The sequence below is a fragment of the Heterodontus francisci genome, chromosome 13 (genome assembly GCF_036365525.1).
Source record: "Heterodontus francisci isolate sHetFra1 chromosome 13, sHetFra1.hap1, whole genome shotgun sequence".
Classification (NCBI taxonomy): Eukaryota; Metazoa; Chordata; class Chondrichthyes; order Heterodontiformes; family Heterodontidae; genus Heterodontus; species Heterodontus francisci.
In genome coordinates this window covers 56,652,704-56,669,167 of record NC_090383.1, presented here as the reverse complement: position 1 = coordinate 56,669,167, position 16,464 = coordinate 56,652,704, and the positions used below count along the sequence as shown (strand labels likewise).

At 43.7% G+C, this 16,464-nt stretch overlaps 1 protein-coding gene and 1 non-coding gene across 3 annotated transcripts in view; one reads left to right on the top strand and one right to left on the bottom strand.

Annotated features, from left to right (window-relative positions):
* Positions 1 to 16,464, bottom strand: part of LOC137376391 (glycine N-acyltransferase-like protein 3) — a 62,463-nt gene that overhangs the window by 31,874 nt on the left and 14,125 nt on the right. For both annotated transcript variants that reach the window (XM_068044857.1, XM_068044856.1), the window contains one exon: positions 4,994 to 5,165. In XM_068044857.1, the coding sequence (XP_067900958.1) occupies positions 4,994 to 5,071 (78 nt within the window). In that variant the 5' untranslated portion in view covers positions 5,072 to 5,165. The remainder of the gene's footprint in view (positions 1 to 4,993; positions 5,166 to 16,464) is intronic.
* On the top strand, positions 11,219 to 11,292 carry trnai-aau (transfer RNA isoleucine (anticodon AAU)). Its single transcript has one exon. It is a non-coding gene; the product is annotated as a tRNA-Ile (tRNA).

Below are 16,464 nucleotides of genomic sequence, written 5' to 3'. Positions count from 1 at the left end.
TCCTTGCTGGGTAAGCTGAGACCTTGATGATGCAGTTGATGAGGCAACCAAGAAGCCAAAATACAAGAAAAAATTACCTGCTTTCCTATTGTGTTAAGGATGAATGAATCTCTCTGCCTTTGTTTAGGACTTGGTTTGCTTGGAGACTCAACCTAGCCCCCAGGTCAGGGCTCAGCTGCTGGGTTGGTCCAGCTTCTTATACCGCACATATATTACAACCAAGCCTCTGAAGATGGTGCAAGGTGGAGTATATGCCTCGAAAGACAGGGAACACCATCTTGCAAGACAGTTTTGCTCCCTGCTTCTGGAGACAAAGAGACACCAGCAGCATTGTTCATTGACTGCTGTTGGAACTGCTTGCTATCGGCTGCAACATTTTACACAGCCACATGTGAGCTGAAGTTCTGTATGCTTGTGCAGCCTAACAGTTCAATTTTTCCACTCTGTTTGCCTTGGTCTGAAAGACACAACAAATAAAGCTGTGAATGCAACTCTGACAAAACATGGTGCTTGAAAGTTGCATGTGTGACTTTTGAGTACTACTTAGGTACACATCTTGAGCATGTGCAATTACCTTGGTTGTGTCTTTTGACACAGTGGCGCAGTGGTTAGCACCGCAGCCTCACAGCTCCAGTGACCCGGGTTCAATTCTAGGTACTGCCTGTGTGGAGTTTGCAAGTTCTCCCTATGTCTGCGTGAGTTTTCTCCGGGTGCTCCGGTTTCCTCCCACAAGCCAAAAGACTTGCAAGTTGGTAGGTAAATTGGCCATTATAAATTGCCACTAGTAGAGGTAGGTGGTAGGGAAATATAGGGACAGGTGGGGATGTGGTAGGATTATGGGATAAGTGTAGGATTAGTATAAATGGGTGGTTGATGGTCGGCACAGACTCGGTGGGCCGAAGGGCCTGTTTCAGTGCTGTATCTCTAAAACGAAAAAAAACGAGATTGCCCCAAAGTGTAAATAAGGGGATGAGTCATATTGCAGATTAGCTTGAAATGGTTCTGCAGTATAATTGGGGTATTAGTTCCCTTAACCTTTTTATCAAGTTCTGGCTTCTGAACTTGCAGAGGAGCTCAAAGAATAAAGCAGGATCATTTCTTGTTGTTTGATAGGGTGGACTCACTATGGTAACCTACATAAGATCAGGAGGTTCTAAAACATCCAAACCACAAAAAACATTTATTTTGTTTCTGACTTTTCTTTCTCCAGAGAACTTTCCATGCAAGCTCCAGAAATACCATTTATCACGACACCAAAAGCATTAATAGAACATAGGAAGATAGGAACAGGAGTAGGCCATTCAGCCCCTCAAGCCTGTCCCGCCATTCAATGAGATCATGGCTGATCCGCAGCCTAACTCCATATACCTGCCTTTGGCCCATATCCCTTAATACCTTTACTTAACAAAAATCTATCTCAGATTTAAAATTAACAACTGTTCTAGCTTCAACTGCTGTTTGTGGGAGCGAGTTCCAAACCTCTACCACCCTTTGCGTGAAGAAGTGCTTCCTAACATCTCTCCTGAACGATCTGGTCCTAATTTTTAGACTATGCCCCATATTTTAGAATCTCCAACCAGTGCAAATACTTTATCTTTATCTAGCCTGTCTTTTCCTGTTAATATCTTGAAGACTTCGATCAGATCACCCTAACCTTCTAAATTCCAGCAAAAACAGGCTTAATTTGTGTAATCTCTCCTCGTAACCTAACCCCTGTAGTCCAGGTATCATTCTAGTAAACCTACGTTGCACTCCCTCCAAGGCCAATATATCCTTCCTAAGGTGTGGTGCCCAGAACTGCTCACAGTACTCCAAGTGGTGTCTAATCAGGGTTTTGTACAGCTGCAGCATAACCTCTGTGTCTTTATACTCCAATCCTCTGGATATAAAGGCTAGCATTCCATTAACCTTTTTGATTATTTTCTGTACTTGCTCGTGGCATTTTAAAGATCTATGCACCTGAAACCCCAAGTCTCTTTGGACATCCACTGTACTTAACCTCTTCCCATTTAGAAAGTACCCTGCTCTATCCTTCTTTGGTCCAAAATGGATAACCTCACACTTGCCCACAATGAAATCCATCTGCCACAGTTTTGCCCACTCACCTAGTCTATCAATATCTCTTTGCAATTTTATGCCATCATCTAGACTGTCTACAATGCCGCCTAACTTTGTATCATCAGCAAATTTGGATATATGACTTACTATGCCATCATCCAAGTCGTTAATGAATGTGAATAATTGAGGCCCCAACACAGATCCCTGCAGGACACCACTAGTTACATCCTGCCAATTGCAGTACTTACCCATTATCCCCACTCTCTGTCGCCTACCACTCAACCAACTTCCTAACCATGTCAATAATTTGCCTTCAACTCCATGGGCTTCTACCTTAGTTAACAGTCTTTTATGTGGGACTTTATCAACTGCCTTCTGGAAGTCCATATAAATAACATCCATAGACGCTCCCCTGTCCACTACCTTAGTCACCTCTTCAAAACATTCAATGAGATTTGTCAGGCATGACCTTCCCATCATGAATGCATGCTGGCTGTCCCTGATTATCTGAAATTTTTCTAGGTGTTCAGTCACCCTATCCTTGATTATAGACTCCAGCAACTTGCCCACCACAGATGTCAGGCTAACTGGTCTGTAATTTCTTTGGTTCCCCCTTTCACCCTTCTTAAAAAGTGGAGTGACATGTGCAACTTTCCAATCCAGAGGGACCACTCCTGAATCTAGGGAACTCTGAAAGACTATAGTTAGGGCATCTACAATGTGCTCCCCTACTTCCTTTAACACCCTCGGATGGAAACCCTCAGGTCCTGGGGATTTCTCACTATTTAGTTCCATTAGTTTCCTTGTTACTGATGATTTACTTACTTTAATTGTATTAAGTCCCTGTCCCCTATCGGCTTTTGCCGGAAGTCCTGAAAAGTCATCCTCCTTTTCAACTGTAAATACTGAGACAAAGTAATTGTTCAACATGTCTGCCATTTCCCCATTATCAATGACAATATCTCCAGTTTCAGCGTTTAGTGGGCCTACATTGCTCTTGACCACCCGTTTTCCCTTTATGTAACTATAAAATTTCTTATTGATTTTGATGTCCTTTGCAAGTTTCCTTTCATAATCTCTTTTAGTAGCTCTTATAAGCTGCTTTGTGACTCTTTGCTGGTCTTTGTATCGATCCCATTCAGCCGGATCTGTGCTGCGTTTTGCATTTTTGTAAACCATTTCTTTTTGTTTTATACAATCCCTAATCTCTTTAGTTGTCCATGGCTGTTTTTTCTGTGAAGTGGAGGTTTTTCCTCTCAGGGGTATATACTCGCTCTGTATTTCGTTAAATGTTTCTTTAAATATTCTCCACTGTTCTTCAGTCATTTGACCCATTGACAGATCTACCCAGTTTACCGTGGACAGTCTGTGTCTCATCCCAGTAAATTCAGCCTTACCAAAGTCTAAAATTCTAGTAGCTGATTCGTGCTTTTCACTTTCAAACGCTACCTTGAATTCAATCATGTTGTGATCATTATTTGATAATGGTTTGTGTATCACCTCCCTACTGTGACACCCAAACTGTGGATTTGGCCTTTATTGCAAGGGGGATTAAGTATAAAAGTAGGGACATCATGCTACAACTATATAGGGCACTGGCGAGACCAGCCCTAGAGTACTGTATACATTTTTGGTCTCCTTAAGGAGGGTTATACTTGCATTGGAAGCAGTTCAGAGAAGGTTCACTAGGCTGATTCCTTGGATGAAGGCATTGGCTTGAGGAATGGTTGAGCAGGTTGGGCCAATACTCACTGGAGTTTAGACGAATGAGAAATGATCTGATTGAAACATACAAGATTCTCAGGGCGCTTGGCAGGGTAGACGCCGAGAGGATATTTCCCTTTTTGGGGGAATCTAGAACTAGTTGGCACAACTTAATAAAAGGGGTTTCCCATTTAAGACGGAGATGAGGAGGAATTTCTTCTCTCAAAGGGTCATTAATCTTGTGAATTCTCTCCTCCAGACAGCAGTAGAGGCTGGGTTATTGAATATATTCAAGGCTGAGTTAGACAGATTTTTGATCCTACCTATTGGCCCTGATGTCAGTCCTGCCGATTTTGAGAGAGACACAAGGCTGCAATATTAAAAAGCGTGGCCCGGAAATTATAACAGCCCAGGTCTCATGCTAGGTGTTTCCCTCCCTCCCACCCACCCACCATGTGCTTCCATCCCCCAATAAAAATTAAGACCCAAGGATCAGCCTTGTAGTTCCCCTTTGCACTACTTCCAGAACTTGAATGTTTCTTTTGTTTGTTGGCAGCCAGAAATGAACCCAACATTGAAGATGTGGTCTGACCAGAGCACCAGAGTTTTATCTACTGTTTTAGCTACACAGCTCAGCATTTATCGGCCTTATTGGCTGCCGCTCTGCAGTGGTCAGAAGAGTTGCAAGAAAAATTCGACTTGAATAGTAATGCAAAACAGGCAATATTGCATTTGCCCGTTGTGCATCCCACCTGACGCTGAGTTCCATCGATCTCAATAGAACAGTGCATCAAGCGGGGCATTTAACAGGTGGTCCATGCGATACCACCCATTTAATGTCTCCTTCAAAATAGTATTTCTCCCCCATTAACTAATGAGACTACAAAACCCCTAGGCCTTTTTCAACTTTATCCTCAGATATTTTTTGATCATTCACCGAGTATACATGTAACTCATTTTTCCTTTCTACGTGTGATACTGTATACTTGTCGGTGTTAAATTTCATCTGACACTGTTCTGCATACATACGTATTTTTATGTAACTATTATAATTTATCACCGATTGTACCTACATTAGTACATTTAAATTTACCTTTTTGTGCAAATGACTTAATGTGCAAAATACTGTATATTTAAATTCCACTGATCATAGATGAAAGCACAAAGATTCTTCCACACTGCATACCAGCATAAGATACAGAATACAGAATACAGAATATTTCACCCTTACTTTTATTGCAGCTGGCAGGTAATTCCACAAAGCTTTTTCTAAAATCAGTAGTTTCTCTTCAGCCAGTAATAAAACCATCTTTGTAGGAGGCAAAACCAAAATGACTTTCAACCAAAGTGGCAAGGCTCTTGTTGTTGACAGACTGATATATTGGCTGCTGCAGATGTCAGTCCTGTTTGAACAGAACAGAGCAACACTTGATAACTTTGACAATACTTAAAAGGGCACTGATTTCACAAAGTATTTGGCAACTCCTCTACTGGTTGAGGAGGAAGAGGAGCCAGAAGAGACATATTTTTGTAAAAAATACAAATGATATAATACATTTCAAAATTACTTATAATATTTGATACATATAAGTTCCTTCCTCTTTAAATGACGCAGCAGACTTCCACTTGGGAAATTTCAAATGACTCCTTTATATTTTTATGATCATCAAAAATTGGTGAGCACAATAAACAGAGTGGGGAAATCCTTGTCCTCTTCCCCTTGCTGATAAAAACTCATGTCTTGTTCCTGTGTTGAACTCTACAGTTACTGCTGTTTCCAGTTATCCTGAAATGTGGATACCCAATGTAAAGCAAAATCTGGAGTACAAAAGTAATCAAGAGAGCATCATAGTTGCAGGAGTACATCTTCAAGTAACTCTCACCCACATGCTCATGGATGTAATTTCTACCCAAACTTAATGCAGTAACAAACATAAAATTCTTGAATAATTACTTGCACTTTAAAAAAATTTAAGATAGGATGATTTACAAACGGTCATAATCATCGTCATGTTTATGGTTCTATATACAGGTTTGCAACCTGCCAAATTTTTTTTTTTAAAAAGTAAAAGTCTGATTTTTCAGCAAACTTGTTTCCATACACTATTACAGGCATTACATCAAACCAGTTTGAAGTATCCCAGCAGTTGCCAACCTACCAATGTCTTGAATTCAAATTCAGTACCAATGAAGGAGGAGGAGCAGGTGGTATTGACAACAATATGATAAATGCTAATGAGCATGCAAATATATGTAACATAAATGGCCCAAATGACTACTAATAAAGACAGAGTTTGGAAAGATTGTCAGACAGATTTTGGGTTGGATAAGAAACTGGTTACGTTCTTGAAGACAGAAAGAAGTCCCATAGTATGTGGGAACCAATGTTCTCTTTTAAGTCCCTTCACTGTGCACAGCCCATTTGTTGGATTTCACGGTCTCTTTAAGATTGCTGCATGGCCGCACATGAGCGCATCTTAAAAGGGACCACCGCTTGCACGTGGCCTTTTATTCCCCTACGTAGCACATTCCTGATTGCCGTCCAGCCATGCACCCGCAAAGCTTAGAGGGAACTGGTCACTAGCGGAGTTCCGCAAAGATTAGCATTTAGGGCCTTTTCTCTTCAAAATCTTCATTAATGATCTGGATGAAGGTGTTAAGGAAACTATCTGCCAGTTCATGGATGACACGAGAATGCGTGTGAACGTAAGGACCTTAGATGAGAAAACAGATTGTAAGCAGTTCCGAAGAAGGGTCACTGACCCGAAACGTTAACTCTACTTCTCTTTCCACAGATGCTGCCAGACCTGCTGAGTGGTTCCAGCATTTCTTGTTTTTATTTCAGATTTCCAGCATCTGCAGTATTTTGCTTTTATATTGTAAGCAGATCTGTCTGAAATAAGTAACTCAGCCTGTATCTTGCAGATGTCTTTGAACATAGGTAAAGTTAGCTTGCTACAACTGGAGATGGGCAACTCCAATCATTTCTATACCATGTAGCGTTACTGCACAGGTCAGTGAAGTTTAACAACCAATGCGGCAAGGCTATTGTAAAAGTAAATAGGATATCCAGATGTACTGCCAAGACAATTAAATACAAAACACGAAGTATTATCCTTTCTCCATATAAGGCCCTGGTCAGACTACATCGAGAAAACACTCTCCACTTTTGATCTCTCACCTGACGGGTAACAGAGGCTATGGAAAATATTTAGGGAAGGGTCATTTAGTTTGCTACCTACCTTGAAAAGGGACCCCTGATACTTGGATAAGCTATTAAAGCTGTGTATTTTTGCTCTAGGAAGGCATTGAGTTTAAGGAGATCTGATTGAGGTTTTTAAAACAATGAAAAGGATTAGAATCAGACCAAATGGATAAGCTACTCAAGCTACATCGGTTAGGAAGGTTCAGAGGCATAAGTTTAAGTGAGTTAAGCACAGATTTAGGTTAGTTACTAGGATACTAATGAGGTCAGGAGCTGAGTGGCCCTGGTGGAACCCAAACGGAGTGTCACTGAGCAGGTTATTGCGAAGCAAGTTCCACTTGATGGCACTGTTGATGACACCTTCCATCACTTTACTGATGATTGAGAGTAGGCTGATGGGGCGGTAATTGGCCGGGTTGGACTTGTCCTGCTTTTTGTGTACAGGACATACCTGGGCAATTTTCCATATTGCAGGGTAGATGCCAGTGTCGTAGCTGTATTAGAACAGCTTGGCGAGGGGCGCGGCAAGTTCTGGAGAACAGGTCTTCAGTACTACTGCCGGAATATTGTCAGGGCCCATAGCTTTTGCAGTATCCAGTGCTTTCAGTCATTTCTTGATATCACGCAGAGTGAATTGGCTGAAGTCTGGCATCTGTGATGCTGGGGACTTCAGAAGGAGGCCGAGATGGATCATCAACTCGGCACTTCTGGCTGAAGATTGTTGCAAATGCTTCAGCCTTATCTTTCGCACTGATATGCTGGGCTCCCCCATCATCGAGGATGGGGATATTGGAGGAGCCACCTCCTCCCGTTAGTTGTTTAATTGTCCACCACCATTCACGGATGGATATGGCAGGACTGCAGAGCTTAGATCTGACCCGTTGGTTATGGGATCACTTATCTGTCTATCGCATGTTGCTTACGCAGTTTGGCATGCAGATAGTCCTGTGTTGTAGCTTTAGCAGGTTGACAACTCATTTTGAGGTATGCCTGGTGCTGCTCCTGGCATGCCCTCCTGCACTCTTCGTTGAACCAGGGTTGGTCTCGTGGCTTGATGGTAATGGTAGAGTGGGGAATATGCCGGAACATGAGGTTACAGATTGTAGTCGAGTACAATTCTGCTGCTGATGGACCACAGAGCCTCATGGATGCCCAGTTTTGCATTGCTAGATCTGTTCGAAATCTATCCCATTTAGCACGGTGGTAGTGCCACACAACACGATGGACGGTATCCTCGATGTGAAGGCGGGACTTTGTCTCCACAAGGACTGTGCGGTGGTCACTCCTACCAATACGGTCATGGACAGATGCATCTGCAGCAGGCAGATTGGTGAGGACGAGGTCAAGTATGTTTCCCCCTCTTGTTGGTTCCCTCACCACCTGCGCATACCCAGTCTAGCAGATATGTCCTTTAGGACTCAGCCAGCTCGGTCAGTAGTGGTGCTACCGAGCCACTCTTGGTGATGGACACTGAAAAGGGAGTGACTCCTGACAACGAACAGGAGGCCACCTTCACGCATGTGCAGATTTGCACACGCACACCCTGCCCAATCTGGTCTTCACACATGTAGGGTTCCAAAAATTTGATGACATCATCAAAAAGCATTATTGTTGTCAGGCTGAGTTTGCACATGCGTAGATCAGAATTTCTTGTGCATAAACAATTCCAATCGTACATGATGGTGTCATGTACATGCATACTTTTAATTACAAGAGGACATCGCCAAACCTTAATTTGGCACAAATTTTGGACCTTTCGCATTGGAGGCACCAAGCGAGTCCAGAAGAGAGAAATCATCTTTAAACCGGGTAACTAACTGTAAATCACTTCAGATGTGAGTACTTAGATATTTATAAAAAATTTATTGTGCTCATTTAGCAATGTGCCTTCCCCCGACCATGCTTAAATCGGTATTCCAAAACAAAACACTGGGGATACTGGAAATTGTCAGCAGGTCAGGCAGCATTTGTGGAGAAAGAAACAAGGTTTACATTTCAGGTTGATGACCCTTTCTCAGAACTGAAACCTTAAATCTGTATTTTCTGTTATCAAGTCTATGTGACATTGTAAACTGGTTTATCAGCTTTATTTTGCTACAGTGCGTTTCCTAGTCAGGAATTGATTTTCCTGCACTTTAGTCCATTTCTTTGCCACTCCTGACCTTATAGTGACATCCAAATTCTGCACCGTTTTTATTCCCTGTGATCGGATTCTACACACCTCCTAGGTCTATTAAATGGCACTTTATCAAATGTCTTATGATAGATTAACATGAAGCTAAAAACGATGAATGACCAGGTACGAGTTGTGCCTGCAATTCGTTATCTCATCCCGCTCATTTTGTTTACGATATACCTTCGGTCTCCTTTAATTTGATTCTTCCCATTTGCAGCCTTCCTGGCTAATCCAGTTGATACAACAGAGCAATTCCTTGCCATTTTCACAGGCCTAGAGTTTGACAGTTAAGATTATTTCAATAGATGGGAGGGAGTTTCAACAGTTAACCTTGTCTGCAAGCACAAGTGCCTTGGGATGTTTTACTATGTTCTTTGGCCTCCTTATCATCGAGAGACAATGGGTAAGCGCCTGGAGGTGGTCAGTGGTTTGCGGAGCAGCGCCTGGAGTGGCTATAAAAGGCCAATTCTAGAGTGACAGGCTCTTCCACAGGTGCTGCAGATAAAATTGGTTGTCGGGGCTGTTACACAGTTGGCTCTCCCCTTGCACTTCTGTCTTTTTTCCTGCCAACTGCTAAGTCTCTTCGACTCGCCACACTTTAGCCCCGCCTTTATGACTGCACGCCAGCTCTGGCGAACGCTGGCAACTGACTCCCACGACTTGTGATCAATGTCACAGGACTTTATGTCACGTTTGCAAGCGTCTTTGAAGCGGAGACAAGGACGGCCGGTGGGTCTGATATCAGTGGCGAGCTCGCTGGACAATGTGTCCTTGGGGATCCTGCCATCTTCCATGCGGCTCACATGGCCAAGCCATCTCAAGCGCCGATGGCTCAGTAGGGTGTATATGCTGCGGATGTTGGCCACCTCGAGGACTTCTGTGTTGGAGATACGGTCCTGCCACCTGATGCCAAGGATTCTCTGGAGGCAGTGAAGATGGAATGAATTGAGACGTCGCTCTTGGCTGACATACGTTGTCCAGGCCTCGCTACCATAGAGCGAGGTACTGAGGACACAGGCTTGATACACTCGGACTTTTGTGTTCAGTGTCAGTGCGCCATTTTCCCACACTCTCTTGGCCAGTCTGGACATAGCAGTGGAAGCCTTTCCCATGCGCTTGATGATTTCTGCATCGAGAGACAGGTTACTGGTGATAGTTGAGCCTAGGTTCGTGAACTCTTGAACCATTTCCAGAGCGTGGTCGCCGATATTGATGGATGGAGCATTTCTGACATCCTGTCCCATGATGTTCGTTTTCTTGAGGCTGATGGTTCGGTCAAATTCGTTGCAGGCAGCCGCAAACCTGTCGATGAGACGCTGCAGACACTCTTCAGTGTGAGATGTTAATGCAGCATCGTCAGCAAAGAGGAGTTCTCTGATAAGGACTTTCCTTACTTTGGTCATCGCTCTTAGACGGGCAAGGTTGAACAACCTGCCACCTGATCTTGTGTGGAGGAAAATCCCTTCTGACGACTTGAACGCATGTGAGAGCAGCAGGGAGATGATGATCCCAAACAGTGTAAGTGCGAGAACACAGCCCTGTTTCACGCCACTCAGGATAGGAAAGGGGTCTGATGAGGTGCCGCTATGCTGAATTGTGCCTTTCATATTGTCATGGAATGAGGTGATACTTAGTAGCTTTGGTGGACATCCAATCTTTTCTAGTAGTCTGAAGAGGCCACGTCTGCTGACGAGGTCAAAGTTCTTTGGTGAGATCAATGAAAGCAACATAGAGGGGCATCTGTTGTTCGCAACATTTCTCCTGTAGCTGGCGAAGGGAGAATAGCAGGTCAATGGTGGATCTCTCTGCTCGAAAGCCACGCTGTGCCTCAGGGTAGACATGCTCAGCCAGCTTCTGGAGCCTATTTAAAGCAACTCGAGTGAAGACTTTCCCCACTATGCTGAGCAGGGAGATTCCACGGTAGTTGTTGCAGTCACCGTGGTCACCCTTGTTCTTATAGAGGGTGATGATATTGGCATCGCGCATGTCCTGTGGTACTGCTCCCTCGCCCCAGCACAGGCAAAGCAGTTCGTAGAGTGCTGAAAGTATAGCGGGCTTGGCACACTTGATATCAGGGCCTATTAGCTCAGATGGTTAGAGCGTGGTGCTAATAACACCAAGGTCGTGGGTTCAATCCCCATACAGGCCAATACTTTACTATGTTAAGCGGTGCTAAAGAACTGCAAGTTTTTGTTACAGGCAACAGTCTATTTAAGAAATGTTTCACCTCACCGCTTGCAACAGAGAAGAAATGAAGGAACAAAATTCCCAACCAATTCAAGTATGCCTTATTGAAGATATGCTATGTCCACTATGGATAGTGTTATGACCAGGTGAGAAAGGCGTCTAGGGGTCTTTTACCGTCTTCACCTGGTCTTATTGGAACAGGGTTTTGAGCTCCCTCTTGGTGAATCCTTGTTCACTGCTTTTTAATTATAAAGCAAAGAAATGAGCACACAAGGTTTTCTTAGGTTTAAAGAAGAAAAGTGAAATTTATTAAAACAAACTCTAATTTGGTTAACACCTATGGCCATAAGACGTGCCCACATTAGCATGCATGTAGGGACAGAAAAGAAAAATAAAAAGGAGAGGTTTGAGGCTGTCTCTGAAGGGGGTTTCTTGTTACTGTTTCTGTGTTTCCAGCTCACCGTAAAGTCTTTGATTGTAGACAGGTCTTACTTTTCGTTGGGGCCCAGTATTCTTCTTAAACCTTGTTCACATAGGAGACTTTTCTCTCTGAGCTCACGTATCTTCAATGTGTCTTCTGTTCCATGAGAAAGAGATGGGAGCAGATAGGAGAGAGGTACTCTCAGTCCAGGAGCAAACAGCTGTCTCAGTTTCTTTCTCTCAGCAAGTTCAAATTCAAACAGCCAGTTAGTCATGTGACTAAACTGGCCTGACCAGGTCTTCTGTGTATTGGAGAAGCAGGGACTGTGTCCTTTGTTCCAGCACTGTCTGCCAGCATGCAAATGTATTTCCAGTCTGGGACTCAGCAATTCCTTGTGATAGGCCCTCTTTTCTTCCCAGCCACAATTTTAAGTTTTAATGTTCATGTGGCGAAATAATGTGTGCCTCATTCTTGGCAGGTGGGGCCTGCATGACAGTAGCCACTGGTCCGTTTCACAGAGGAGAGAGAAATTAGCGGTAGGTAATGTTGTTGGGACAGTTCGAATAGTGTAGTGTGTCATTCACATATCACAGTGCTTTGATTTGATCCATTAATAGATCACTATGATGCAAAATGGTGCAACAGATGGACAGCACACTATCAAGGGCGACGGTTGATGATGGTGGGAATTAAAGGTCTAAAGTGGATAGCTCTTGGAAATCGTCGTGGTGATCGCGATACATGGTTAAGGGGAACTGGAGTTGAATCAGGCACTTGCGGACAACCCATCCGATACATGGATGTGCTAGCTACCTCCTCCTAACGTTGTCGCTGAATCCGTCATGGCAAGGCTGTGCCCTCAGGAATGCAACACAGCACCACAAATCAGGACACCCATTCAGATGAGTGCTGGAAGACTAGTCCAGAGCAGTCAGGGCAGCTTTGCTTCAGTACCCCAATTGTCTGCTCAATGATGATCCTCGTGGCAGTACTGCTATTATATTGATGCCTGCCACGAACGGTTGGGTTGTGGGCAGGGGCATGGGAGTCATTAGCCAGGTGTAAAGCAGATGGCCCTCATCATCCACCCTCAGTTTTGACATGGTGGCTGTAAGATTGCTGGAACAGCAGACTGGCGCAGATTAAGGCATCATGACTGCCACCAGAATGATGAACTGGGCGTGGTTACACACTAACTGCACAGAGCAGACATTAACCTTTGTGGTGCCATTACGTTCAGCATTGAGATGCAGTGCCCACAATACATGTGTGCAGTCTGCTGTCCACACATTCACAGCCTGTCACCTAGATGCAGCAATGGACAGTAAACTGTGATATGTTAGTTATGTCACCACTAGGGCTGGTGGCGGTTCCCTTATGCTGCTGAACGCATGTTCAGCTCTGCATGTTTGTAAGAGGGGAGTAATTAGAGGGCAAGGTTCTAAATGGCAGCGCTGGCATCACAGCAGCGTTAGACTCTGACTGATGTCATTATCTATCTATTCTGCATACTTCCGACACACGCTTGTAATGCCCGCACTAAAGTTTTCACTTCATTCTGCATGGGCCACATCAGAGGTAGGTGGAAGTGATGCGGATACCACTTTGCTTCTAAGCTTGTACCCGTAGTGCTGGCACTACTGGCGCGATGGAGCCAATTTTGGGCCCTTTAAGTGTCGAGAATGAGATAATGCTGATGGGGTCATGGTCGAAAGCGGCTTGCAGCCACCTGATGTCTTGGTCTTAAGCGTGAATCCAAATACTGACTCCACAGCCAGCTCATCCAGAATCAATCGTGAGATTTGCGATGAGGAACAGTCGCTCTGTAAACAGGGAAGAAACTGACAAAAAAAATCTAAAGTGATGTCAGAGGAGTGGTGGTGCCCGAGGAAATACTAAGTGACGGATTTATTTTATACTTAGTCAAGTGTATAATTCATTGCATAATTAAGTTTAATGTTCGACTAATTAAGCAGATCTGGGAGATAAATTTATAATTAATATAGAGGACACTGACACATCAATAATAAATCAAGGTTAAGTAAAGAGTAGAATAAAAGCAGCTGATAAACAAAACCAAGCAGCACAGCAGAGTACAGGGGCAGGAATCGGAGCAGTTCAAAGAAAGTCCCTAACTTTAATTCAATTTTAGTTATGTCGTGAAATAAATAGAATAGAGGTATATATGACAGTAGTGCAGATAGTGTGCCACACCTGCAACATGTGGAGGTGTGTAGACAGCATCGCAATGCCAGGCAACCACAGTTCAGCAAGTATCTGCATCCTGAAAAACTCATCTCAGTATTGTTGAGCTGGAGTCTGAGGTGCAAGCACTACGGGAGATGAGGAAGGAGGTGACTTACCTTGACACTTTGATCCTGGAGGCAGTCACACCCCTTAGGTTAGGTAGTGGTGCAGATCTGGTTAGTGGTCAGGGAGGAGGGTGTGACTGCGAGTTAGACAGGTCAGGGGACCTCAGTGCAGTGCTGGAGGAGCTTTGGCTTTTGTCCTTATCTACCGGTATGAGGTGCTTGCTGCCTGTGTGGCCGAGGGCAAAGTCTGCAGGGTTGTTGAGCAAATTGACCATGCCACAGGAGGTCATGGGGGGGTGGTCAGGGGTGAAAAGGAAAGTGGTAGTGATAGGGGACAGGTACTGTTCTCTGGAGTCACATCCAGATTTCCAAATTTGTTTTGCCTGCCTGGTGATAGGGTTAAGGACATCTTCTCACGGCTAGAGAACTTGGGAGTGGGAAGGGAGGATACCTTTGCCGTGGTTGTATCTTCTCCACTACATTCTCAGGCAATGCATTCCAGATCCTAATCATTTGCTGCAAAAAAATGTTGTTTCTCATGTCGCCATTGGTTCTTTTGCCAATCACCTTAAATCGGTTTCCTCTGGTGCTCAACCCTTCCACCAATAGGAACAGTTTCTCCCGATCTACTCTGTCCAGATCCTTCACGATTTTGAACACCTCTTAATTCTCCTCTCAATCTTCTCTTCTCTAAGGAGAACAACCCCAACCTTTCCAATCTATCCCTGTAATTAAAGTTCCTTATCCCATGAACCATTCTCAAAGCATTTCTGCATCCTCTCTAAAGCCTTCACATCTTCCTCGAGTGCAGTGCCCAGAATTGGGCACAATACTCCATTTGAGGCCAAACTAGAGTTTTAAAGGCTCACCATAACTTCCTTGCTTTTGTACTCTATCTCTATTCATGAAGCCCAGGATCCCATATGCCTTATTAACCACTTTCTCAACCTGCCCTGCCACCTTCAATGATTTTTGTACATATACCCCCAGGTCCCTATGCTCCTACACCCCCTTTAGAATTGTACCCTTTATTTTATATTGCCCCTCTTCATTCTTCCTACCAAAAACGTATCACTTCACACTTCTCTGCATTAAATTCCACCTCCCACACGTCCACCTATTCCACCAGCCTGTCTATGTTCTGCTGAAATCTATCACTGTCCTCCTCACTGTTCACAATACTTCCAAGTTTTGTGTCATCTGCAAATTTTTAAATTGTGCCTTTGCACACCCAAATCTATGTCATTAATATATAAAGAAAAACAGTGGTCCTCATACTGGAAACCCCACTGTATACTTCCTCCAGTTTCAAAAAAAAACAACCATTCACCACTGCTCTGTTTCCTGTCACTCAGCCAACTTCATATCCATCCCTTTTATTCCATGGGCTTCAACTTTGCTGGCACTTCATCGAATGCCTTTTGGAAGTCCATATAAAATATGTCAAGTCCATTACCTTCATCAACCATTTCAGTTACCTCATCAAAAAAACTCAATCAAGTTAGTTAAACATGATTTACCCTTAACAAATGTGTCCTGACTTTCCCTAATTAATCCACACTTAAAGTGACTGTTAATTTTGTCCCAGATTATCATTTCAAAAAGCTTTCCCACCAATGCTAATCTGAATGGCCTGCAGTTGCTGGGTTTAATTTTACTCCCTTTTTTGAACAAGGGTGTAACATTTGCAATTCTCCAGTCCTCTGGCACCACCCCTGCATCTAAGGAGGATTGGAAGATTATGGCCAGTACCTCTGCAATATCCTCCCTTTCTACCCTCAGCATTCTTGGATGCATCTCATCCAGTCCTGGTGAATTATCAACTTTAACTGCAGCCTGCCTTTCTAACACCTCCTCTTTATCAATTTTTAGTCCTTCCAGTGTCACAACTACCTTCTCTTTCACTACGACTTTGGCAGTATCTTATTCCTTGGTAAAGACGGTAGTCATTTAGTATCTCAGCCATGCCCTCTTCCTCTATGCAGAGATCCTCTTTTTGGTCCCTAATTGGCTCCACCCCACCTCTTACTACCCTTTTACTACTTATATGCTGTTAGAAGAGTTTTGGATTCCCTTTTATATTAGCTCCCAGTCTCCTATATTCTTTTTGCCGCTCATATTCCCTTTTTCACTTCCCCTCTGAACTTTCTATATTTAGCTTGGTTCTCACTTGTATTATCAATCTGACATCAGTCATATACACCCTTTTTCTGTTTCATCTTACTCTCCATCTCTTTCATCATCCAGGGAGCTCTAGCTTTGGTTGGCTTAGCTTCCCCCCCCCCACCACCCATGGGAATTTACCTTGACTGTACCTGAACCATCCCCTCTTTAAAAGGCAGCCCATTCTTCCATTACAGTTTTGCCTGCAAATCTATGATACCAATTTATCTGGAAGAGA